Source organism: Hyla sarda, chromosome 4, assembly GCF_029499605.1.
Source record: "Hyla sarda isolate aHylSar1 chromosome 4, aHylSar1.hap1, whole genome shotgun sequence".
In the NCBI taxonomy this organism is placed as follows: Eukaryota; Metazoa; Chordata; class Amphibia; order Anura; family Hylidae; genus Hyla; species Hyla sarda.
Window position 1 is genome coordinate 394,263,107 of NC_079192.1, and position 27,582 is coordinate 394,290,688.

Below are 27,582 nucleotides of genomic sequence, written 5' to 3' on the forward strand. Positions count from 1 at the left end.
GGGGGGGGGGTGTCCAACCAACAGCATATGGCAGTTAAGTGTGAGAGGGGCTATGATTGGATGAGGCTGGACACCCCCCCCCCCCTCAGCACTCCAGGCTGCACTTCCTGTGGTTGGACCTCGGTCCTAGGTCTGTGTATGAGATGGAGGAAATGTGCTCTTGAGCTTTTTTAAGCACAAATAAAACATGGAAAACTTTATTTTTTTAAACAAAGTATATTAGAAAAGGAGTGCAACAGCAAAAATTTGTTTTAATGAGAGTGACCCTTTAACTGGATTGGTCTAAATCTCAAAAGACCTAGTTTAATGGAGAAAGCGTGTATAATAAGATAATTATATATAGCCAGACCTCAAAGTATAGTGGGAAAAAAGGATAGTGAGAAAAAAAGAGGGAAAAGAAAAAGAAAAAAGATAATGAGAAAAAGAATAGAAGAATAAAGACAAAAAGAAAAATTATAGAATGAAAAAGAAGTATTGATTTAATAAGATAGGAAAAAGTGGTAATGTAAGTAATGAAATTAATAATAGAAAAAATGAAAATAAAATATAAATAAGTAAAATAAATAAATATATAAAGTGGGGGTACACTTTCTTCAAGTCTGGGCTTGATTATCACCAATAAATGGATGTATATAAAATATATGTAAAAAATGATGTAGATCCAGCGAATGAATTTAAAACAATTTATTATTACAATGATTGTGCTTGTGGTGTCCTTTGTAGGGCCCTTACATCGGACTCACCACGATAAGCAAGGTAGTGAATGTATAAAATATTCATACAATGAAATAAAATAAAATAAAATAGACATATAATATACAGGGTAAAAAAGTGCTGGTATCCCAGTGTGGCAAATACTCTGTAGCGCTTATAGATGTATGCATGGAGATCGTGCCTTGTATGGTTGATTACAAATAGTCTGAGTAGCAATGTCTCTGTATAGCTCGTATATGGTCAGGATACTGCATGCGGCAGCGTGTTGGTATGGGGTTAAAATCAATGCGCTCTGCGGCACTGGGGTTTCCTTGTGTATATCCCACTCTACCCTGGCGGCACAGGGATAGAGATTGGTGAGTGGGATATAGATAGTCTCTTAATTGTAATCCTGTGGGTGCATGAGGCTGCGCTCTGCAGCGCTGGAGACCCCTCAAATGTGGGCCACTCTACCCTGGCGGCACAGGGAAAGTTTTGAAAGGATTTGGGGATTTGGCACACTCTTACCAGCAATGTCCTGGAGCCTGGTTGCCGGAAAAAGGTTTTCGCTGGGGAGACGTCCACTGGCAGGTGGGATGCGTACAACCCCGGAAGTGTGCGCCGGTAATTTTCTTGCGATCTGGTGAATGATGGTAAAGATCATTGGGTTTGCCAATACTAGGGTACAGGTGATATAGGCTAGACGCGTTTCGAGGTAATCATCTACCTCTTTTTCAATTGCAAACAATACATCTTTTTGCTATTGAGAAAGAGGTAGGTGAGTACCTCAAAATGCGTCTAGCCTCTATCACCTGTACCCCAGTATTGGCAAACCCGACAATCTTTACCATCAATCACCAGATCGCAAGAAAATCTCCCCAGCTAAAACCTTTTTCCGGCAACCAGGCTCCAGGACATTGCTGGTAAGAGGCACAGTGTGCCAAATCCCCAAATCCACTCAAAACTTTCCGTGTGCTGCTGGGGTAGAGTGGTCTATATTTGAGGGGTCTCCAGCGCTGCAGAGCGCAGCCTCAGGCACCCACAGGATTACAATTAAGAGACGATCTATATCCCACTCACCAATTCTATCCCTGTGCCGCCAGGGTAGAGTGGGATATACACAAGCAAACTCCAGCGCAGCAGGGTGCATTGATTTTAACCCCTTACCAACACGCTGCTGCATGCAGTATCCTGACCATATACGAGCTATACAGAGACATTGCTACTCAGACTACATACAAGGCACGATCTCCGTGCATACATCTATAAGCGATACAGACTATTTTCCACACTGGGATACCAGCATTTTTTACCCTAAATATTATATATCTATTTTATTTTATTGTATGAATATTTTGTACATTCACTACCTTGCTTATCGTGGTGAGTCCGATGTAAGGGACCTACAAAGGACACCACAAGCACTATCATTGTAATAATAAATTGTTTTAAATGAATTCACTGGATCTACATCATTTTTTACATATATTTTATACACACCCATTTATTGGTGACTATCAAGCCCAGACTTCAGGAAAGTGTACCCCCACTTTATACATTGTTCGCAGGTTGTATGGGATACACAACCTTTTTCACATTAGTACTCGTCTGGCAGTAATACTATTGTCGGATTGCAGCTACCTATACACGTTTTTAGCTAAAAATAAATAAATAAATAATTGTATGTAGAACCTGAATCAAGGGTAAAGATAAAATAGGCAGATTTATTCACAAAATAATATCTTGCACCTGGACAGGGCCCTTGCACCAGATGTTAAAATGGTAACAAAAAAAAAAAAAAAAAAGAATATATATATATATATATATATATATATATATAAAATGTAACTATGAAACAACCACATTAAGATAACATAATCATAAATATATAGTTCGTATATTTTGAAGAATCCTTATATAGGAAAGTCCGGTAATAGAGCAGCACAGTTCAGGGAGCAATATAATGTACTTAGTTCAGGAAGCGAATAATGGCAATATAATTTCAATAGTGCTAGATGGTACCTGTACGCCATTGATATGGTTCCACTTACTACCAGTATGCAGCCGGCGTCCTCAGGGGGGGCAATCTTGCGGTGAGGGCATATGTCGTTGGTGGCACGGAGTGGCATCCGGCCTCTGTGCAAGTATGCAGTCCCGGTGGGGTAGAGTAGATGGTCCCGGCAAGGTACAGGCTGGCACGGTGGTGCGTTCGGCCAAAGGGGGTATCACAAGGTGATGTAATGATTGCAGACCCTGGCGTCCTCGTGTTTTGAAGAGAAAGGATTGCGCGCGTGATCAACAGTGGTCCCAGAAGAGGGGTATTGCAGCGTTGCCCAGACTAAAGGTGGGCTATGAAAGTCAAATGAGGTGGTTGCAATAAATAGTAGATTAAAAAACAAGGCTATACGCGTTTCAAGATGACTGTCTTATTCCTCAGTTGCCATAAACAGTGAATATATTCACAGTTGTCTAGTATAGCCTTGTTTTTTAATCTACTATTTATTGCAACCACCTCGTTTGACTTTCATAGTCCACCTTTAGTCTGGGCAATGCTGCAATACCCCTCTTCTGGGACCACTGTTGATCACGCGTAGTGTTGAGCGGCATAGGCCATATTCGAATGCGCGAATATTCGCGAATATATGGACGAATATTCGTCATATATTCGCGAATATTCGCATATTCGTTATATTCTCGTTTTATGTTCGCGTATGCGAAAATGCGCACATACGAAAATTAGCATATGTGGAAATTCGCATATGCGAAAATTAGCATATGCTAATTTTCGTATATGCAAATTTTCGCACGCCAGTCTCACACAGTAGTATTACAGCCTTCTTTACACCACACAAGCTGGAAGCAGAGAGGAGTGATCACTGTGATGTGTACTGTGAAAAAAAAAAAAAAAAAAAAAAAAAAAACGAATATTCGTAATTACGAATATATAGCGCTATATTCGCGAAATTCGCGAATTCGCGAATATGCGATATTCGCGAATAATATTCGAATTGCGAATATTTGCGAGCAACACTAATTATTATATACGCTTTCTCCAGAATCCTAAAGAAGTCAATGGTAAATTAAATTCTTCAAGCGGAATTTCAGTGGTATTCAGAAAAGTAGAATTAAATAGCCTCCTCCTTCATTCCTCTTCATTTCCGCGTGGAAATTCCGCTTGAATTCCACTTGATGGATAAAATGACAGAAGGCAACAATTTCCTGACCAAAATTATTCCTCGTGAATTCCTCTTGAATTCCTCAGTGTTAACGTACCCTAATGATAAATGTCCCCTTATGAATTCCTTAGAACACAGTGACATCACGGACAATAGAGTCTATAAATACATTTGGGACTAGTGACATCACATAAAATAGAGTCTTTTGATAAATTAAGGACCAATGACATCACCAATACTAGAGTTAAAAATTTATTAATAACCAGTGACATCACCGTCAATAGCGTCCATGAATTCATTAGGAACCAGTGACATCACCAACAATATCGTTTAATAATTAATAAGAAACCAGTGACCTTACTGACAATAGAGTCTATGACGTCATACAGTCAATGACATGACTGTTAACGCATTGGGAATCTGTGACATCACAGAGTAGTCAATAAGTCTATCATATATTAGGATACGTTCACACGTGCGGATTTTCAGCGTATTTTACGCTGCAAATCCGCTGGTGAAGGCCTGCTCTATGCTGGCTTTACATGTGTCTGCTCGTAGCGGCAATACGTCGCTACCAGCAGGCACACTGTGATGTGCGAGTCGCAGTATACTCGCACATCGCGGGAGCTCTCTGCTTAGCTCAGAGCAGGGAGAGTGGCCGCGATGTGCGAGTACACCGCGCAGATCGCTGCAGTGTGTCTGCTCGTAGCGGCGTATTGCCGCTACCAGCAGGCACATGTAAAGACAGCATAGAGCGGGGCCTTCACCAGCGGATCCGCAGCTAAATACGCTGCGAAAATCCGTGCGTGTGAACGTATCCTTATATTCCGTTCTATTCCATAATGAATTAGTTGGATAGGGCAGGGGCGTAGCTATAGAGGTAGCAGAGGTAACAGACGCACCAGGGCCCTGGTACCTAAGGGGGACCCAAAGCACATCTGTCCTATAAGAGACAAGTATTATAATTGGCATATGGGGCCCAGAAGCTACAAGCTACGCCTCTGGGTAGGGTATATATACTTGTTACATAATAGATTTCTAGACACTACCATACCATGGAGTTACTAATTGGCTGCAATCTGTACTACTCCAGCAGTTGAAAAAATACAACTCCCATCATTCCTTGCTTGGAGTTGTTGTCTTTTTCCGAACAGCTGGGAAGCCAATGGTTGCAGCCCATTGTATTAGCACATCCACAATAACTACACTGGGAAGGATTAAGGGTGTTGTGGCTCTAACACTGGCACCGCATCAATTCTGTTGTCACGTTGTATACATTATCTGTGTATCCGAGCAATAAAGCTGTGCGGATTACTTCCTAGAAAGTGATTAGTGACCCAAAGGTGGATTGAAATAAGTAGTGAAAACTGGACACGAGCCCCGAGCCATACAAAGCATTCCTAAAATTTTACATATTGAGCTATAAGCTTTGATAAGTCAGAAGAAAAGCCTGGAGGATTTGAAGGTTTCAGCCTCAGGTCGTGGATAGTGATACATCAACTTAACAAGTATTTATACACTCATCCATATGATGTTTATTGTTCCTTCTATGGTACGTTAAAAGGACACCAAACTTGAAACAAGTGCGGGAGAAAAAAAAAACATACCGCTATCTCCTTCTGAAGTGTTGGAGAAACCTTACAGGACCTTCCCCCCCCCCCCCTAGCCCCCACGTTTTCAACTTTTTACTGTAAACACATACACAAATAAGCCCAGCACTTTTCTTTCCTCTTCTTTAGCACTGGAGGGGGGAGCAAGGGGGAGAATACAACAAATGTTTCCCAAAAAACATATGGAATTTAGATATAGGCCCAGATTTAGTATAATTGTTAGTTTTTCAAAATCCCTACGCTCGGATATTCCAGCAGCCTCCTATTGTCTTCAGTGGGATTCTGCTGTACCATGGACATTTCAAAATTTTGTTATTCAAAGTCTGGACACCTCGGACATGCGACATGACCGTTCACAACAATGCATATCCACACGGATTCTGGCAAAAGAATGAACATGTTAATTCTTTCGTCAGAGTCGAAAATTTTTATTTCCGACACAGAAATTCAGCAGTGTGCACAGTGCAGCAGAATCCCCTTGAAAACAATAGGAGGCTGCTACGTCAAAATTTCCAAGCAGAATTTCTCCGCTTGGAAATTCCATAGTGTCAATGTTTATTCCTTAGGAGGAATCCTAGCGCTGACTAAATAAGTCAGCTCAGGGTCATTGTCTGAGGTCCAGAGATCAGGTTTTTTATTGAGAATATCTATGTACTTTGCTTTATTTAGCTTTCCCTCAACCCTGACCAGTCTCCCTGTCCAAGCCACTGAAGAACACCCTCACAGCATGATGCTGCTCCCACCATGATCACTGTAGGGATGGTATTGGGCAGGTGATGAGCAGTGCCTGGTTTCCCCCAGACATGATGCTGCCCCCACCATGATCACTGTAGGGATGGTATTGAGAAGGTGATGGGCAGTGCCTGATTTCCTCCAGACATGATGGTGCCACAACCATGATCACTGTAGGGATGGTATTGGGTAGGTGATGGCCTGTGCCTGGTTTCCCCCAGACATGATGCTAACCCCACCATGATCACTGTAGGGATGATATTGGGCAGGTGATGGGCAGTGCCTGGTTTCCTCCAGACATGATGCTGCCCCCACCATGATCACTGTAAGGATGGTAATGGGAGGTGATGGGCAGTGCCTGGTTTCCTCCAGACATGATGCCGTCCCCACCATGATCACTGTAGGGATGGTACTGGGCAGGTGATGGGCAGGTGATGGGTAGTACCTGGTTTCCTCCAGACATGATGCTACCCCCCCCCCATGCTTCACTGTAGGGATGGTATTGGGCAGGTGATGAGCAGTGCCTGGTTTCCCCCAGACATGATGCTGCCCCCACCATGATCACTGTAGGGATGGTATTGGGCAGATGATGGGCAGTGTCTGGTTTCCGCCAGACATGATGCTGCCACCACCATGATCACTGTAGGGATGGCATTGGGAAGGTGATGGGCAGTGCCTGGTTTCCTCCAGACATGATGCTGCCTCCCCCCCCCCCCCATGCTTCACTGTAGGGATGGTATTGGGCAGGTGATGAGCAGTGCCTGGTTTCCGCCAGACATGATGCTGCCCCCACCATGATCACTGTAGGGATGGTATTGGGCAGGTGATGGGCAGTGCCTGGTTTCCCCCTGACATGATGCTGCCCCCACCATGATCACTGTAGGGATGGTATTGGGCAGGTGATGGGCAGTGCCTGGTTTCCTCCAGACATGTCACATAAAATTGAGGACAAAAAGTTAAATGTTGTTTTCATCGGACAAGAGAATCTTGTTTCTCAGGGTCTGAGAGTCCTTTAGGTGCCTTTTTTTTTGCAAACTTCAGTCTTCTTTCTGGTCACTCTGCCGTAAAACTGAGATTGGTGGAGTGCTGCAGTGATGAATGACCTTCTGGAAGTTTCTACTTCCATCTTCAAATAGGATCTTTGGAGCTCATTTGGTTTTTGGTCACCTCTATTACCAAGGACCTTATCTATCGATTACTTAGTTTGATGGGGCAGCCATTGGAATTATGGAGAAAATTTTTGTTGCACCCTTCTCTCCAGATCTGTGCCTTCACACAATCCTGTCTCTGAGCTCTACAGGCAGTTCTTTCCAACTCATTGCTTGGTAATTATTCCGGGCTGTGTCTTTCCATATCATGTCCAATCAGCTGAATCTACCACAGTTGATCAAGAGAAATGGAAGTTCACCAGAGTGTCATAGCAAAGGGCCTGAATACTTATGTCCATGCAAAATTTTCCTTTTTACTTTTTAATAACTGCAACAATTTCAAAAATTCAGTTTTCACATTCATATTAGGGGATACTAAGTGCACAATGGAAGGACAAAACAGTTTTTATGTTTTTATTTTAGCACAAGGCCGCAAAATAACAAAATGTGAAAAAAGTGAAAGCGTCTGAAAACTTTTTGAATGCATTGCATTTAATTAAAATCTTTAAAGGTCCTTCCACATAAATATGTCCATAAACATTAAGTAATGACAGGCTATTGATGCACAGTGAACGCCGAAACCTACAATTTTCATATTTCCTCAGAATACTATAGCTTTTATTAGTGTCAAATAGGCACCAGATTTCTCGAAAGGAACACAATCCCCGGTCAGCTTGCCGAGGCCTCTTGTAATTATCTCATTACCATAATCTTGACTCGAGCTAAGTGCTCCATACAGTAACATTTCATTTCGAGGTTGCAAACTCGGTCTCGGTTTCGGCATCGGGGGCTTTGATCTTCTCCTGCTGTTTGTTAAATTCAAACATCAACATTTCGTCTCCATCGGGGAATTTTCACGTTACGGGGATAACAGAGAGAAAATAAGCGGAATAAGTGTTAAAGCCTCCAGAACAACTTTTATTCCCGAATACTGGAGCTTTGATCAATAGGTCTCACTATGGGGAGTTTGGTCTGCTTCCAGATGCTCCGTCTTTCCTGTTGGCAGTCAAGTATTTAAGATATCGGAGGAGTTGGGTAAAGAAGGCTTATGTGGGTTGCCTCATATTAGCCTAAATTACTTGTTTTTGATCTTGGGAATACCAAAATTCATACAGCAGGAGGTTGGTATTAACTAAAACATTCTTCATTTGGAGGACTTTCTTGTCAAATGTAGTCTTTTAGAGTCTTTTAGAATTGACATGGTCCACCTCTACTTATTCCCAAATTTTGAATTTTTTTTTACAATACAAATTCAATACATTATATCCACATGCTAGAAAAACTCTTTACAGTCTGCAATTTACATCACAACCCCTGGGGGCAATGTAAAGACACCAATGGCATAAACAATTCCTGACAGAGTATTTCAAAACTTTCTTTAAAAATTGGTCATCTTACACCACAGATTGATCACTTATGCCAAGACAAAAGGTAAGGAAGTAAACATCTGTACCAGAGGATCCTCTAGTGACACAATAACGTCCCTTTGAAGAACCAGCAGGGGACAGTCCCATTCTGAGGTGACTTGGAGACAAACACTAATGACAAGAGTCTACTTCTTAGGAGTTGCTTCATAAGTATCTTGTATAAATGAAAGGTGGAGCCGGATTTTCTCTGGTGGGCCCCAGCCTTCCCAAGAGTTTTTACATCTAGAACTAGGAAAAATAAATTTAGGTGGCAACTGCTGATGCATTATTAGGGCAGCCATATTGTATGGCATCTAATGGTAATAAATAAAAACTAAAAAAGTAGATTAGATTTATAAGAATTTTCCAAGCAAATATTGTTAATCCCCAGTGTGAGATAGAAAACGATTGACTGCTCACCCTGGGTGGTTGTGTAGCTTCATACACAACAATGATAATGGCACAAGATTAGTAGGTCATCTGCTGCCCTCATCGGTAAAATGGTATATGCAGTGGAATAAAATGGCTTCAATTAAGGAATCCGGCTCACCCGGCACTGACCGACCAGGAACAAGGTATGGAGGATACAAAAGGACTTTATTGACCAAGATGCAACGTGCACATGTGCAGCTTCTTCAGGCATGAAGTGCAACACATTGCCTCTTGGTCAATAAAGTCTTTTTGTATCCTCCATACCTTGTTCCTGGCCGGTCAGCGCCGTGTGAGCCGGATTACCTCATTGAAGTCATTTTATTCCTCTGCATATTCTCTGGATAGGCCACCAATGACTTATCGGTGGAGTGCTCCAATTCAATTGAGCTGAGCTGAAGTAACAGCTAAGGTTTTGCTTAATGTGTACTGGTGGCACACCTCTGCAGTAAGGCTGATCCTCAAGGGGTTCCGGGTGTCAGGTGTCCACATCCTGCAGATCAGCTTTTGGTGGCCTATTTTATCTCTTTTGCCTAGAAAAAAACCCTTTAATGAGACTAACATGAATTATATTCAATAGAAATAATATGACATACTATGCATCGTGAAATGAATGATTAAAGTATTTTATGAAGGTGAGACTGTAGATTGAGAATTATTACCTCTGTCTATTGTCCTGGAACTTTTGAGAACCTCCCGGAAAAAGGGTTTACCTCCGGACTCCAAAGAGTAGACAAGTATCTCGGGTGCTGCAGAAGCTGTCTGTAACCTCCCAGTTGCAATCCACTGCTGCCATGTCCTCTCCTTGCCTCTGAACTAATGTCTTCTCCCCCCCCCCCCACTCTTCCCCGCAATAAATCCTCTTTCCCTGCCTGCTCCATTCCCTCTCCCTGCTCTCAAACTAACTATTCTTTGCACCTGTCTGCCGGACAGTTAAATCATGCTTTACCATGTCTTTGGCCTAGCCTAAGAGTGACGTGATAAGGAGATGAATGGGAAGTCCCATAGACATGCATATACATCTCCTGATCAAATTACTTTGGGGCGGCAGAGATTGTCGGTATTAAGACATCCTATATACGTAACATGTGTACCAAGTTTAATGGAAATATCTCCAGCAGTTTGAAAGTGATGCTGCAACATACATATTCACATATACAGGTGAAACTCGAAAAAATAGAATATCGTGCAAAAGTCCATTGTATTTCATTAATGCAACTTAAAAGGAAAGGACGCATGAAGTGCTCCAAAATCTCCTGGTAGACGGATGCGTTTCTCCTGGACTTAGTGAGGCACAGTGGACCAACACCAGCAGATGACATGGCTCCCCCCCCCCCCCAAATCTTAGTAATATGGGGGGGCGGTGTCTTTGGGATTTTCATGAGCTGTAAGCCATAGTCATCACAATTATGACAAATCACGGCTTGAACGATATATACTGTGTGTATATATATATATATATATATATATATATATATATATATATATATATATATAATATATATTTGTGATGTCCCAGTACAGGTACATGGTCCTATACTACCTGTAGGCCCTGTCAGGTTGAGTCCCTTATTGACTTGGGGGCTGCCCTTCAGGTCTCCCCCTGTTGTCTCCCTGTTGGTTTTATATGGTCTGTATATCACTTTAATGCATAGACAGGATCCCTATGTAAAGATAGTATAAAGGACCTGTGGAAGGTCTCAAGGACATATGTAAGTCTGTCACATGTTCTGTTATGCAGTCACATGATTTGTTGTCACATGTTCTCCCAGGGAGCACCAGCTTAACCTATGACCCACAGCTTGACCAATGGGCTAAAGTCCAGCCCCCCACTATATAAAGGGGCGGCCATTACAATTCTGTCTCTTTGCTACCAGCTCTTTGAGCTAAGTGCTCTTAGCTTGTACCATCTAAGTCTTTGCTGAAGCAGCTACCCGAGATCTCAGGACAAGTGTTCAGCATCTGGAAGGCCACAAAAGCTAAAGTCTCTTCAGTAAGTCTACAAGTCTATGTCTGCTGTCACTACAACTAGTCAAGTCCTGCACATAGTCAAATCAAATCTAATTACAAGTCAAGTTTATTACAAGTATTGGTCCAGCAAGCTGCGAGGTCCTCTGGGTCCTGGCCACCTCTCTGGGAATTCTGGCCTTAGCTGTGAGATAATTCCCCCTGTCTTCTACTCAGTAAAGCCTCTGTTTAACCATAACTGGTTGTGGACTCTTTATTCACTACTAGCCCGTGGGATAGCAGAGAATCCGGGCGTGTGGTGTTCCGTAACCCGAAAACCACACTGGCGTCACGATCACATAGGGGCTAATGCCATCCGACCCCCGGGGTTAATAACATCAGATCCCACCACTCGCAGCACCACACCCGTGGTCCCGCCATTCACCCGGGGTGGTCCACCACATATAGCTACTTCTTTTAAACAATTTGATATATTATTACCATATGATCTGTTATATCCATATAAACACTGATATAGATCCCACCAAGAAATCTGAAGCTCTTCTATTATGCACGGAACTTTGGGAAATGGAATTAAAACAAGATAATGATCACACCATATAATCTGCCTGTACAGTCATCTCCAAACTCTTATTTGTTGCCCACAGTATGTGTCACATGTTGTTTTTTTCTTTATAATTTAGAATGCTTTATCAGTAATGGCATTTATTATTATTTTTTTTTAAATAAAATTCCGTACACCCAGAGGTCCAGACTCACCAAAATTAACATATTTTTCAAGTCATATCAAGCTGTAATTGCTTAGACGAGGCAGATATTTCGTGGCAGGTCGGGACTTGGGACGGGAACATACCTTTTTCCTGTTCTTTAATTACAGCATTTATAGAAGAATGCTACTACAGTGCATAACTTCTCTGTTTCTCCATTCATAATTTTATGGGTTGCGGTTTATTACGCAAAAAAAAAAAAAAAAAAAATCCTTCATAAAAAAATGTGAAATCCAGAAAAACATAACAATAATTTAAACTTGATTAAAAGGTAGATTATTGTTTTATTGATTAACCATAGATTACTATTAGAAGGATTATCCAGGTTATAATAAAGTTGAAACAGGTTTTTTGGGACATTAACCCTATTCTGTCCTTTATCCATCATATGTATAGCAGTAGACAGGAAATCAAGCATAAAGCAGAGCTGAGTCTCCTCTATGTACAGTACAAGGGGCTCAGGAGCTTAGCCTGCTCCATATATATCAAGCTCTGGAGTTGAGCCTGCCCCATACATATCAAGCTCTAGAGTTTAGCCTTCTCTCTATATACATCAAGCTCTGGAGCTGAGCCTACTCCATACATATCAAGCACTGAAACTTAGCCTGCTCCATATACATCAAGCTCTGGAGCTAAGGCTGCTTTATTTACATTAAAGGGGTATTCCAGGAAAAAACTTTTTATTTTATATCAACTGCCTCCAGAAAGTTAAACAGATTTGTAAATTACTTCTATTAAAAAATCTTAATCCTTTCAATAATTTTCAGCTGCTGAAGTTGAGTTGTTGTTTTCTGTCTGCAACAGTGCTCTCTGCTGACATTTCTGCTTGTCTCGGGAACTGCACAGAGTAGAAGAGGTTTGCTATGGGGATTTGCTTCTAAACTGGGCGATTTCCCGAGACACATGTCATCAGAGAGCACTTAGACAGAAAAGAACAACCTTAACTTCAGCAGCTCATAAGTACTGAATGGATTAAGATTTTTTAATAGAAGTAATTTACAAATCTTTTTAACTTTCTGGAGCCAGTTGATATTTAAAAAAAAAAAGTTTTCTCCTGGATAACCCCTTTAAGCTCTAAGGGCTGACATACACAGTGGGTTTAGCAGCTTAGCCTGCTCCATATACATTAAGCTCTGGAGCTGAGCCTGCTCCATATAGAAATGTCAAAGGATGTAGGACATGTGAAAAATGATTCTGCCCATTTAACCACCTAGATCACACATCAATGGGATATGTGTCAGCTGATTTCCGTACCAGATACAATTAGTGGGTGCAGTTGAGTTGTCATTGCAACTAGGATCCTTATGAAGACCCACAGGTCTGCCATGTAGGTACATCTTTGAAGCTCTGCAAGGAGCAGTTGGGCAAAATATGCTGCAATACATAAGAATTGCTGTGCATTGTAAAAGCAATCAAGCGATTGCATGTTTACGTCCCCTACTGGGACTAAGAATAAAAGTTTAAAAAAAAGTTTAGTTAAGATTTTAAAGGGAAATTGTCATCAGTTTCACCCACACTAACCTGTTGTACATGTGTGTAGTGCTGCTGACACTGATGATAAACATACTTACCTGCCCCTGTTCTGTAGTCCTGTTGTCCCGTTATCTTCTTAGTTCGGGCAGCAGACTGTGCGTGGAGCTTCAGGAGCATCCTGATGTCAGCGTACTCCAGAAGCTCCACCCACACACCAAACCTTCCTCCCCAACTAAGTAGATAACGGGGCAGCAGGACTACAGAACAGGGACAGGTAAGTATGTGTATCATCACCCACACTATACATGTACCAACAAGTTAGTGCAAAACTGATGACAGTTTTGCTTTGAACATATATATAGCACATATTAAAAGTTCAAAATACCCCATTTGTTAGGTTTATTATGTAAACTAAGGTCTAAAATAAAAATAAATAAAAATACATAATCATAATTGGTATGACCACTCTCCAGTAAGTGCCACATCTTTTTTTACTGCATACCCACCACAACTCTAAACTTTTAGTAGTGGCTGTATTTGGTATTACAGCTTATTGCAGTTCAGCCCTTATTCAAGTGAATACGACTGAACTGCACTACCATATGCAATGATGAGAATGGTAGAGGTGTCTAGATGTAGACCACCCACTTAGGGCTAGGCCATTATCATACTCCCAGAAAACTTTAACCTGTTGGGGACGAAGGGCGTATGCATACGCCCTTGCGTCCTGGTACTTAAGGACGAAGGGCGTATCCATACGCCCGTGGGAATTTCGGCCCCCGCCGCGCGGGGACCGGGCCGGGGTGACTGCTGATATCTATCAGCAGGCACCCCGTGCAAATGCCCAGGGGGGTCATTAGACCCCCCCATGTCGGCGATCGGCGCAAATCGCAAGTGAATTCACACTTGCGATTTGCGCCGATTCCGGGTCATTACGGGTCTATGGTGACCCGGTGACCCGGAATAGAAGGGGGATTGCGGGTGTCTAAGACACCCACGATCCCCCTAAAGCGATAGGAGTGAGGTGGCAGAGTTGCCACCCCTCCTATCCCTGCTATTGGTGGTCTAGACGCGACCACCAATAGCAGATCTGGGGCGGAGGGGTTTACTTTCGTTTTCCCCGTCCTGCCCTCCCACAATAGGCGGGGCAGAACGGGGAAAACGAAGAGGAGCGGTGCCGGAGTCCACTTACCCCTCCGGAGGCAGCGGAGCGACGGGGATCGGCGGCGGCGACGGAAATCGGCGGAGGGGTGCGGCAGAAGACGACGGCTCCCGGATGCGACGGAAGCCGGTGAGTAGTTGCCTAGCAACATCTAGAGGGCTACAGTCTGAGACCACTATAGTGGTCTCTAGACTGTAGCCCTCCAGATGTTGCAAAACTACAACTCCCAGCATGCCCAGACAGCTGTTTGCTGTGTGGGCATGCTGGAATTTGTAGTTTTGCAACAGCTGGAGGTCTGCAGTTTAGAGACCACTGCACAGTGATCTCTATACTGCCCTCTAGATCTTGCAAAACTACTACTCCTAGCATGCCCACACAGCTGTTTGCTGTCTGGGCATGCTGGGAGTTGTAGTTTTGCAACATCTGGAGGTCCACAGTTTGGAGATCACTGTTCAGTGGTCTCTAAATTGTAGCACTCCAGATGTTGCAAAACTACAAATTCCAGCATGCCCACACAGAAAACAGCTGTCTCGGCATGCTGGGAGTTGTAGTTGCGTACCTCCAGCTGTTGCATAACTACATCTCCCAGCATGCCCTTCTGTGATCAGACATGCTGGGAATTGTAGTTTTGCAACAGCTGGAGGCACACTGGTTGGAAAATACTGAGTTAGGTAACAGAACCCAACTCAGTATTTTCCAACCAGTGTGCCTCCAGCTGTTTCAAGACTACAACTCCCAGCATGTACTGACAGATCTTGCATGCTGGGAGTTGTAGTTTTGCAACAGCTGGAGGCTCATTGGTTGGAAAATACTGAGTTAGGTAACAGAACCTAACTGAAGGTTTTCCAACCAGTGTGCCTCCAGCTGTTGCAAAACTACAACTCCCAGCATGTACTGACAGACCGTGCATGCTGGGAGTTGTAGTTTTGCAACAGCTGGAGGCTCACTGGTTGGAAAATACTGAGATAGGTAACAGAACCTAACTGAAGATTTTCCAACCAGTGTGCCTCCAGCTGTTGCAAAACTACAACTCCCAGCATGTACTGACAGACCGTGCATGCTGGGAGTTGTAGTTTTGAAACAGCTGGAGGTTTGCCCCCCCCCCCCCCCCATGTGAACGTACAGGGTACATTCACACGGGCGGGTTTACAGCAAGTTTCCTGCTTCAAGTATGAGCTTCGGCAAATTTTTCGCCGCAGCGCAAATTCCTAGCGGGAAACTCACCGTAACCCGCCAGTGTGAATGTACCCTAAAAACACTACACTACACTACACTAACACCTAATAAAGAGTAAAACACTACATATACACCCCCTTACACTGTCCCCCCCCCCCCCCAATAAAAATGAAAAACGTATTGTACAGCAGTGTTTCCAAAACGGAGCCTCCAGCTGTTGCAAAACTACAACTCCCAGCATTTCCGGACAGCCACTGATTGTCCAGGCATGCTGGGAGTTTAGCAACAGCTGGAGGCACCCTGTTTGGGAATCACTGGCGTAGAATACCCCTATGTCCACCCCTATGCGATCCCTAATTTAGCCCTCAAATGCGCATGGCGTTCTCTCACTTTGGAGCCCTGTCGTATTTCAAGGAAACAGTTTAGGGCCACATATGGGGTATCTCCGTACTCGGGAGAAATTGCACTACAAATTTTGGGGGGCTTTTTCTCCTTTTACCCCTTATGAAAAGGAAAAGTTGGGGTCTACACCAGCCTGTTAGTGTAAAAAAAAAAAATTTTTACACTAACATGCTGGTGTTGCCCTTTACTTTTTATTTTCACAAGAGGTAAAAGGAAAAAAAGTAAAGTAAATTTGTAACTCAATTTACGGAGTACGGAAATACCCCATATGTGGCCGTAAAATGATCTGCGGGCGCACAACAAGGCTCAGGAGTGAGAGCGCACTATGTACATTTGAGGCCGAAATTGGTGATTTGCACAGGGGTGGCTGATTTTACAGCGGTTCTGACATAAATGCAAAAAAATAAATACCCACATATGAGCCCATTTTGGAAACTACACCCCTCACAGAATGTAATAAGGGGTACAGTGAGCATTTACGCCCCAGAGGGGTCTGACAGATTTTTGGGACAGTGGTACGTGAAAATGAAAAATTTAATTTTTTTGTTTGCACAGCCCACTGTTCCAAAGATCTGTCAAACACCAGTGGGATGTAAATGCTCACTGTACCCCTTATTACATTCCGTGAGGGGTGCAGTTTCCAAAATGGGGTCACATGTGGGGGGGTCCACTGTTCTGGCACCACGGGGGGCTTTGTAAATGCACATGGCCCCCGACTTCCATTCCAAACAAATTATCTCTCTAAAAGCTCAATGGCGCTCCTTCTCTTCTGAGCATTGTAGTGCGCTCGCAGTGCACTTGATGTCCACATATGGGGTATTTCCATACTCAGAAGAAATGGGGTTACAAATTTTGGGGGGCATTTTCTCCTACTACCCTTTGTAAAAAAGTAAAATTTGGGGTAAAACCAGCATTTTAGTGGAAAAATATTTTTTTTTCATTTACACATCCGACTTTAACAAAAAGTTGTCAAACACCTGTGGAGTGTTAAGGCTCACTGTACCCCTTGTTACGTTCCTTGAGGGGTGTCGTTTCCATAATAGTGTGCGATGTGGGGTTTTTTGCTGTCCTGGCACCATAGGGGCTTCCTAAATGGGACATGCCCCCCAAAAACCATTTCAGAAAAACTCACTCTCCTAAATCCCATTGTTGCTCCTTCGCTTCTGAGCCCTCTACTGCGCCCGCCGTACACTTGACATACACATATGAGGTATATTCTTACTCGAGAGAAATTGGGTTACAAATTTTGAGAGGATTTTTTTCCTTTTACCCCTTGTAAAAATTCAAAAACTGGGTCTACAAGAACATGCCAGTGTAAAAAATGAAGATTTTGAATTTTCTCCTTCACTTTGCTGCTATTCCTGTGAAACACTTAAAGGGTTAACACACTTACTGAATGTCATTTTGAATACTTTGAGGGGTGCAGTTTTTATAATGGGGTCATTTATCGGGTATTTCTAACCAGAAGACCCTTCAAATCCACATCAAACCTGAACTGGTCCCTGAAAAATTCCGATTTTGAAAATTTAGCCAAAAATTGGAAAATTGTTGCTGAACTTTGAAGCCCTTTGGTGTCTTCCAAAAGTAAAAACTCATCAATTTTATGATGCAAACATAAAGTAGACATATTGTATATGTGAATCAATGTATAATTTATTTGGAATATCCATATTCCTTATAAGCAGAGAGCTTCAAAGTTAGAAAAATGCTAAATTTTCAAATTTTTCATGAAATTTTCACATTTTTCACCAAGAAAGGATGCAAGTATCGCCGAAAATTTACCACTAACATAAAGTAGAATATGTCACGAAAAAACATTCTCGGAATCAAATTTATAAGTAAAAGCATTCCAGAGTTATTAATGCTTAAGGGTACATTCCCACACGGCGTATTTGCTGCGTATTTGCTGCGTATTTGCTGCTGCGTATTTTATTTTCTCTGTTGAAGTCAATGGGTAGGAAAATACGCAGCACCAAATACGCAGCAAATACGCAGCAAAATACGCCGTGTGGGAACGTACCCTAAAGTGACAGTGGTCAGATTTGCAAAAAATGCTCCCGTCCTTAGGGTCATAATGGGCTCCGTCCCCAAGGGGTTAATTTCCAGTGTGGAGGGAAATTGAAAATTTGCTGTTAGATCACCCCCCACAGATTGCAGCCGATCACTGGGGGGGTTCCAGCAGAAGAACATCCTATGATCAATAAGGACCACATGAGTAACATATAGGGCATCCCCACTTTGTTTTATCCCCGTGTTTAGTCTGTAAATACAGAACATGTAGAAACTGAAATACATTTAGGTATCAATATAAATCTCCTGCTCCAGAACAGCTCAGAACATGTTGTTCAAGAACGTTTCTCAGGTCATTAAACAATAGAATCACATTAGCAGAAAACAATACATTTTCGGTCATGGGTATTAGCCTGCGGTTTTAGCAGAGCATCTGAATTTCATCTGGACCCAGTGCAGAATTAGCAGAACTCTCCTCAAGGGCACAAGTTTGGCACTGGCACTAGACGTATTTCAAATGAACGACGTTTATCCATATATAAGACCATGCTGGTGTGGTCCTAGTCATAGCACTCCCAAAACAAACATATGGAATTCATTGTACATCTGTATCAGAAAAATGTTGATTGAACCTACCAATTTTGCCAACAGTCTGAAGGTGGACATTTTAATGTTATCTCTTCCATCCTCCACATGTTCAACCTTTCATGTGTTGTCTATGGGGAGGGGTATGCCAGACAAACAGCTCTGGGAGCGGCTTATCTCTCCTAGAAGAGTATGGTTGGCCTGTAGAAACGCAACACACCCAACCCTTCTTTGGAAGTAGGCCACCATACACCTGGACCTGTGTTTGGTTTTCTTTAATCTAAGGGGGATGGGCACCTTAACATGTATGGTGGCAGATGGACTGCCCCCTTAAAGGGTACTCCTTCCCTACACATCTTATCCCCTATCCAAAGGACAGGGGATAAGATGTCTGATCGCGGGGTCCAGTGGCTGGAGATCCCCCCGATCTCCCTGCTGAACCCAGTGTTCATTTAGAGCGTCAAGTGCAGCACCAGAAGCTTGTGATTTCACAGCCACGCCCCCTCAATGCAAGTCTATGGGAGGTGCCCTATAGGCCCCCTCCCATAGACTTGCATTGAGGGGGCGTGGCTGTGACATCACAAGCCTCCGCCCTGCATCGCCAGCCATCCGACACGGAGCGGAGTTCACTCCGTGCACCGGATGTCTGAGGTGCTCCTTTGGATAGGGGATAAGATGTCTAGGGGCGGAGTACCCCTTTAAGTAAAGGAGTATGAAGGGTTTCTACTGATCTTTTCGTTCTTCTAGGAGATAAATGCTCCACATTGAAAACAGTATGAGAGAGGTTGAATTCAACTGTTCTAGAGACCACTGGGATGGCTATTTGCTGGCCCCGTAATTTAACTTTTATGAGACATGCTGTGATCTAATATAAAGAAAGCAAAGACCATAATGAAACTTCTAGAAAACAAAAGAGGGGGAGGGGGAGTGGCCCAATCATCATGGATAGAATAAAAATAAACTCTACTATCCTGGTGCTACCTGGCACCATCGTAATATGTCCATATGAATCTTTGTCACAGGGCCCTATCTCTTTTATGTATACCACTGAACATATTTGGGGAGATTTATCAAAACCTGTGCAGAGGAAGAGTGGTGCAGTTGCCCATAGCAACCGATCACATTGCTTCTTTCATTCTCCACAGGCCTCTAAAGAGGCCTGTGGAAAATGAAAGAAGCAATCTGATTGGTTGCTATGGAAAACTACACCACTCTTCCTCTGCACAGGTTTTGATAAATCTCCCCCATTGTATGTAAATATATATATATATATATATATATATATATATATATATATAAAACTATTAATGTAAGCAACAAGGTACAAGCATCAAATACTGACTATTGAGATGTTTTTGAAGACCAGATGGTTGACCAGTGTTGCTATAAAGGACTGTCAGAATTCTACTACTCACCACCCTAAACTAACTTCATACAATAACACAGGATTAGAGAAGGGTTTTTGTATACTGGAAAGTGATGGTAAAACCAAGACTTTGCTGCCGCATTCATCAGTATGCATTCCATGCATGTTACGGAGGTCAGGGACTCACGCTTTCCCCGTCACTGACGTCAGCTATGTCTACATTAAAGCATTCACTGGATTCAGTAAGTAGTAAAAGCATTAAAGGGGTACTCTGGCGCTAAGACATCTTATCCCCTATCCAAAGGATAGGGGATAAGATGCCTGATCGTGGGGGTCCCGTCGCTGGGGACCCCTGTGATCTTGCACGCAGCACCCCGTTACAATCAGTCCCCGGAGAATGTTTGCTCCGGGTCTGATGACTGGCGATCACATGGCTGGAGCATTGTGACGTCATGGCCCCGCCTCCGTGTGACGTCACGCTCCTTCCCCTCAATGCAAGCCTATGGTAGGGGGCGTGACAGCTGTGACATCACACGGAGGCAGGGCCATGATGTCACAATGCTGTTCGCTATGGGAGGGGGCGTGACAGCTGTCACGCCCCCTCCCATAGGCTTGCATTGAGGGTGCTTTTAAAGGGGTACTCTGCTCCTAGACATCTTATTCCCTATTCAGCCCCTGCAATCTCCCTGCTGCACCGAGCATTTGTTCAGAGTGTCGGGTGCAGCGTCGGAGGCTTGTGACATCATGGCCACACCCCCTCAATGCAAGTCTATGGGAGGGGGTGTGATGGCCGTCACACCCCTCCCATAGACTTGCATTGAGTGGGCATGGCTTTGACGTCACGAACAGTGTGTGACCATGACATCACAAGCCTCCGCCCCGCATCGCCAGTCATCCAGCATGGAGCGAAGTTCACTCCATGCACCAGATGTCTGGGGTGCCGCAGCAGAGAACGTGGGGGTCCCCAGTGGTGGGACCCCCATGATCAGACATCTTATCCCCTATCCTTTGGGTAGGGGATAAGATGCCTAGGGTCGGAGCACCCCTTTAAGGCAGTATTAGGGTTCACACATTTTGCTCAGTATTTTGGTCAGTATGTTCAGCCCAAACCAGGTGTGCAACCAACACAGGGAAAAACTATAATGGAACGATTTGCACCTTTTTCTGTGTTTTGGACCCACTCATGGTTTTGGCTGAAAATACTGCAAAAATATTGACCAAAATACTATATGTGAACCCAACGAAAGTAGCAGTATATTTTATAGGGCTTTTTCGGGTGACAAAAAATACCATCATTTCTAATTTTTCCCATAAATATGAGATATCTGTCACCCAAACTCTCGTTCAGATGACAACCATTTTTCCCATTCCTCACGTTTAGATGCCTACTAGGTTTGGATGAGCATTTATGTGTTCTGAATGGAGAGAAAGCCACTACCAGACTCCGGTGGTGGCTTATTTCTCTAAATACAAAAGGCTTGGGCGGTTGAAATCCAACATGCTCGATCTTACCCAGATATCTGTCTTTAGGGGAAATTGGGAGGTGACCATACACTTTTGATTGTCGACCACTCTGTCTGAAGTTGGTGTGTTTGGCCAGCACTTGTCTGATATGTATATATCTATATATAGCCAGTCTCAGCATTGTCTTAAAGAGTACCTGTCATGATCTTGTTAAATTTTATAATCCTCCCAGTTCACTGCCCCCATCATGATAAACCACCTCCTGCCTTTATTTTTATTATTTTTTAGTTTTCTACCTTGATATTGCTCTGTATTTTCTGCTCAGTCTCAGTCAGATTCACAGACTGGGAAGGGGCGTTCCCCAGCAGGCGTGACATGATCTGAAGCCATACAGGGGAGAACTTCCTCCTTCACTCTGCTACACACAGCCCAGAACAGTTTAGTGTGTGAAATGAGCTATGATTGGCTAAGGCTGCCCCCCCCCCTCAGCATTCCAGGCTGCATTTCCTGATTTTGGACTTCTGCCAGGCCAGCAGGAGTCCAAAGTCTGTGCAAAAGGTGGGGGGAAATGTGCTCTGGACAAGTAGAGAGACACCTAGTGGAAGCTTTTTTTAAACACAAATAAAACATACAAACCTTCATTTTTTTTTAGAAACAAAGTCCATTAGAAATATTTTTTATTTACCATAAATAGCAAAAATTAGTTTTAATGAGAGTGCCCATTTAAAGTATTATGCTCAGTTTGATGGTAACTACAGGAGGTCAACATTTTATCCATTTTAATCTTTTCTGTGCATGTGGCAGTCCATATCAAGAAAGTGACACTCTGAAACGATATGTTATGAAGGTTATCATCACCAAATTTTTTTTACAAATTTTTATTCAATGTTTTAAAAATTTCTTACTAATATACTTTATGGTATGTCCTCAGACTTGCTATAAATCCACCGAGTAACACAAAAATGCAGACAGCAAAAAAATATTACTTGCTCTTTGGGAATAGGCAGCCATTTGCTGTGCGTTATTAAGGAGGAATTACTCCTTAAATTAGATTTTTTTATTTCCTTTTCAGTCAGTTGAATCATCTTGAACTATGTGATTCCTCTTTGTGTTATCAGGATATGAGTCATTACCTTGTTTTATGGATTTAGTTTACTGCTCCTTTCAATAAAACATTACTATGTTCGGGGTTATCAGATGGAGTTCTTGACCATTTCTGGACAGGATGAAGCAGACTACAATGTAAAAAAAAATAATAATAATAATAATTTTAAAAAATATGAAATCGAAAGTGTATAACAACAGTGATTTAAAAAAAATAAATGTATTATGATTATGTTTGCAGAAAACTCAAGAAATTGTTTCGGAAGCTGAAAGATGACAGGACGGAGCCCGGTGAGGACAATCTCAACAGCTCAAGAGAACCTCAACAATGGGACAGAGATTACGCTCTAGAACCATTTACTGGACTGACCCCAGAGTACATGGAGATGAGTAAGTGTTTAAATGTCCCTCAAAATTCCCAAATCAAATGCAGTGTCTTTTAAGGGCAAGAAGGCAGGACAGGCGGTACAGAAGCATAGTCAGGATGTAGCAAAAGTCAGAAGGCTGGCGGCACAGGAGCGTAGTCAGGTCACAAGCGGAGTAGTCAGGAAAACAGACAGGCAAACATAATGACTGCTTTCTCTGAGGCACTAGGCGCAAAGATCCTGCAAGGGGGTGTGGGAGGTGATCACACTTATAGACAAGGCACAGGTGAAAGCAACAATCAAGGGCGCACTGGCCCTTTAACTCTTAAAGCACCGGCGCGTGGGTGCCCTAGGAGGCGGGGACACACGCGCCGGCGATGCGAGACTACAGGAGGAACAGCAGATAGGAAAGGTGAGTGACTGCCCGAGATTTGCGAGTGCTCAGGGCCAGCGTGTCCGGTCGGAGTGCTTGGTGTAACAACTGTGCCACTAACTACAGACATTTTGCAGAAAAATGGACAGCAGCTTGCAAAGAAAGGAGGCACTTAGTGGCCAAGACTTTATAGCTTTTTTTTAGGTTGGTTGAAATAACATCAGTGTTATGTCCTAAAGACAAGGAACCTTGAACAAATTAAGCCTAGTTCATTGAAAGATTATTTTCATTCCAAAAGTCCTAAATGTTATTCACAATGAATCATAAAAATATATTGTTATCATAATGTTTTGCTTCTGTGTGCTCCTAGGGGGTGAGCTTTGGATAGAATCAGTCTCCTCCCCCTCTGGCTTCTGGCTTCCCCTGCAGAAAGAGCCTTCTCAGCTATACGGCCATGCTATCTGGCTGTAAAGCAGTGGTCAAAAATGTGGACATCCAGATGTTGCATATTTAGGGAACCACTGCTCTAGGGCCAGATCTCTGCATAGTGGTCTTCTGTTTACCACAGAGCAGCCAATAGAAAGGGGTTTGTGACTGCTTGTAAGGGAAGGAGCAACATCTGGTGGTCCACAGTTTAGACTAGGGATCGACCGAGGGATCGGTTTGGCTAATATTATCGGTCGATATTCACAATTTTGGATGTTATCGGTATCGGCAATTACCTTGCAGATAATCCGATAATGCCCCCCCCCCCCCCCCCCGCCGCACTGCCAACCCGGGCCGCACCGCCCCCCGCCCCCCCACCGCCCCGACCCCCCATCGCCCCGGCCAGAGACCGCCACTGCCCCATTGCCTCCCCCATCCCCGGTTTAATGATTACCTGTTCCCGGGGCCCGGGGTCTGCGCTACTTCTGGATCCTGCAGCGTCCTGAGTTACGCTGTGTGCTGCGCAATGACGAGTGACATCCTCAACGCGACGTCACCGTCAGTGTGAACAGGGACAGCTCAGGACGCTGCCGGAGCCAGAAGTAGCGCGGACCCCGGGCCCAGGTAATTATAAAACCGGGGATGGGGGAGGCAATGGGGCAGCGGCGGTGGTTGGACTAAGGACTGGCAGGGGGAGAGAATAGGGCGGCAGCGGCCTCTGGCCAGAGGATAGGGGGGTGGTGGTTGGACTAGGGAGGACCCCAGGACAGGCAGGGGGAGAGAACGGTGGTCTCTGGCTCTGCAAAAGCCACTGCAGTTAATTGATTTAAAGCGCCTGCTTTAAATCAATGATCTGCAGCCGCTTCTACCGGGCCGGGGGGGGATGTAGAAATGGCCGATAATTTATGCTGGAATATCGGTATAAATTATCGGCTATCGGCCCTAAAAAATCGATATCGGTCGATCCCTAGTTTAGACACCACTGCTGTAGTCACTGAGCAGGTGTTTCCTCCAGCTCAGTAGGTGGTCGTGCACAATATATACACTCTGAACATCAGGTGGCACCATACCATGTAGGTAAATGTCCTAACTTTTCATAGGATTGTTTTCTAAGAGAATATAAATGGCAAATATCATATATAACATTGGGACAGCCCCTTAATGAGGCGACGGCTGCTACCTGTTAAAAGTACTGTTTTGCCCAAAACCATCTATCCGAATGTAGGTGCTTGTCTGCAGCGGCACATAAGGCCTATTATTTTCTCAAGACATTTAGAAAATTCCTTGTAAATCCTTTGCTCCATCGGCAGACATTATAAATCTGTGTCAAAATGTATATATAAAGTAGAAATATTACCATAATAATTTCTAATAAACAGTAACATCCATCTTGGAATGACGTGATCTACGGGTCAGGCAACGCCAAAGAGAAAATAATATCCATATGTGATAGTATGCAATAATAGGAACATATTTCACGTCCTCAGGGATATTAGTAACCAATTTTATTTTAGATCCATAAACCATGTCTGAGAGGAGATTTCAGTGGTGCATATTGTACGTATTGTACTCTCCGTAATTAACGGCATGATTCACCGAGACAACATTTTGCCTACATTATAGTGGGTGATCTTTTTATTTTATTTTATGTATTTATTTTTTTATGGTTGTTTTTGGATTACCAGCAGCTGAATATAACCCAATGACATCAGATGTAGCTCTAAATACAGCCTGACCTATGAGTAAGCCCTGATCGTGTATTGGTACTCCGTGTAAAATCAAAAACAAAAGGGTGTCACATGGTGTCATTGTCTGCTCATTAGCCGGAGGGAGTATTAGCATTGTGGGGGTCACATGTCACATATAATGAAGCTTTTGTCAGGTCTATTTATGAACGTGCACTTTCCATGGTTGTGGCATATAGTAGATTGTAAAAAAAAAGGTCCACTGGAGCTTCTCAGAACTTTGAAAATTCAAGTAGGGGTTTGGCAGATCAGGGCATTTGTGTTTCCAGCAGTTGGCATCATCCAGGGTGTGGTTTGTCCTGGCACTTACCCCACGCTGCTCCACCTCCTCAGGCTTTTACCCCTGGCCTCTCTCCTACTTCCTCCGGACATGGGTCAGTGTGTCTGTCTCTAACGTATCCCCCTCTTATCCCTGCCTGGCATTACCTATTTAAAGGGGTACTCCCCTGGAAAACATTTTCATTTAAATCAACTGGTGCTAGAAAGTTAAAGGGGTACTCAGCTGTTAAGCGTTCGGAACTAAATGTTCCGAACGCTTAGAGCTGGCGCCAGGGGCTCGTGATGTCATGGCCCTACCCCCTCAATGCAAGTCTACGGGAGGGGGCATGATGGCTGTCACGCCCCCTCCCATAGACTTGCATTGAGGGGGTGGGGCTGTAACATCACGAGCCCCCCCGACACCGGCTCTAAACGCTCGGAACATTTTGTTCCGAAAACGGAGCAGCGGAGTACCCCTTTAAACAGATTTGTAAAATACTTCTAAAAATTGTAATCCTTCCAATGCTTATCAGCTGCTGTATGTTCCACAGTAAGTTCTTTTCTTTTTGAATTTCCTTTCTGCGCTGCTCATATACTGTCCGGGTGCAGAGCGTTAAAATTTTTTCGTGTGTTGATAGATTTTTCGGAGGATTATTATCATGTAAATACAGATACAGACAGACGTTGTTTTTATTTAAGAGTAATAGTGCAAATTTTTTTATTCAAAAATCAACCTAATCTTAATTCATACAAACTTTGAACCCCCGTTTCACCCCTTCAAGGGTGAAATTTTAGAAAACATTAAAATGCGTGTTTCTTTATCTCTAATTATTAGCCTAAAAACAAAGTTTCATGCTTCTACCTTCAAAAATGATGGACTTCCATACAAACTTTCAACCCCTTTTTCACCCCCTTAAAGGGGTACTCCCGTGAAAAACTTTTTTTTTTAATCAACTGGTGCCAGAAAGTTAAACAGATTTGTAAATTACTTCTATTTTAAAATCTTAATCCTTCCAGTACTTTTTAGGGGCTGTATACTACAGAGGAAATGCTTATCTTTTTAGATTTCTCTGATGTGACGAGCACAGTGCTCTCTGCTGACCTCTGCTGTCCATTTTAAGAACTGTCCAGAGCAGCATATGTTTGCGATGAGTATTTTCCCCTGCTCTGGACAGCTCTTAAAATAAACAGTAAGGGGTCAGCAGAGAGCACTGTGGTCATGACATCAGAGAAATTTAAAAAGAAAAGCATTTCCTCTGTATTATATAGCCCCTAAAAAGTACTGGAAGGATTAAGATTTTTTAATAGAAGTAATTTACAAATCTGTTTAACTTTCTGGCACCAGTTGATTTAAAAAAAAAAAAAAAAAGTTTTCCACAGGAGTACCCCTTTAAGGGTTGAATTTCAAAAAATCCTTTCTTATTCCTCATCTACGTCTTACAAACAGCACCTGTGAAAAAATTCAGCTTTCTAGGTCCAAGGGTTTAGGCGGGGCATTGATGAGTCCGTGAGTCAGGCCTTCTCTTTTTATATATATATATATATATAGATACATGTTAGGTGGGGGGGGGCCTATTACAGATTTTTCACTGGGTCCCAGGGGCTTCAGTACTCTACACCCTCCGCACTCCAAATGACTCTAGAACAGAGCTACAATGGCTTGTGTATGACTTCTGCATCATGCATAACATGGACGAGAAGGCGTTTTCTGATTGGCCTATATATTTTTAAGGATTTATTGTCA

At 43.2% G+C, this 27,582-nt stretch overlaps 1 protein-coding gene across 3 annotated transcripts in view; it reads left to right on the forward strand.

The window, feature by feature from the left end:
• ANO2 (anoctamin 2) overlaps positions 1-27,582 on the forward strand; it is a 233,914-nt gene that overhangs the window by 177,083 nt on the left and 29,249 nt on the right. For all 3 annotated transcript variants that reach the window (XM_056517209.1, XM_056517211.1, XM_056517210.1), the window contains one exon: positions 22,913-23,061. In XM_056517209.1, coding sequence (XP_056373184.1) covers positions 22,913-23,061 — 149 coding nt within the window. The remainder of the gene's footprint in view (positions 1-22,912; positions 23,062-27,582) is intronic.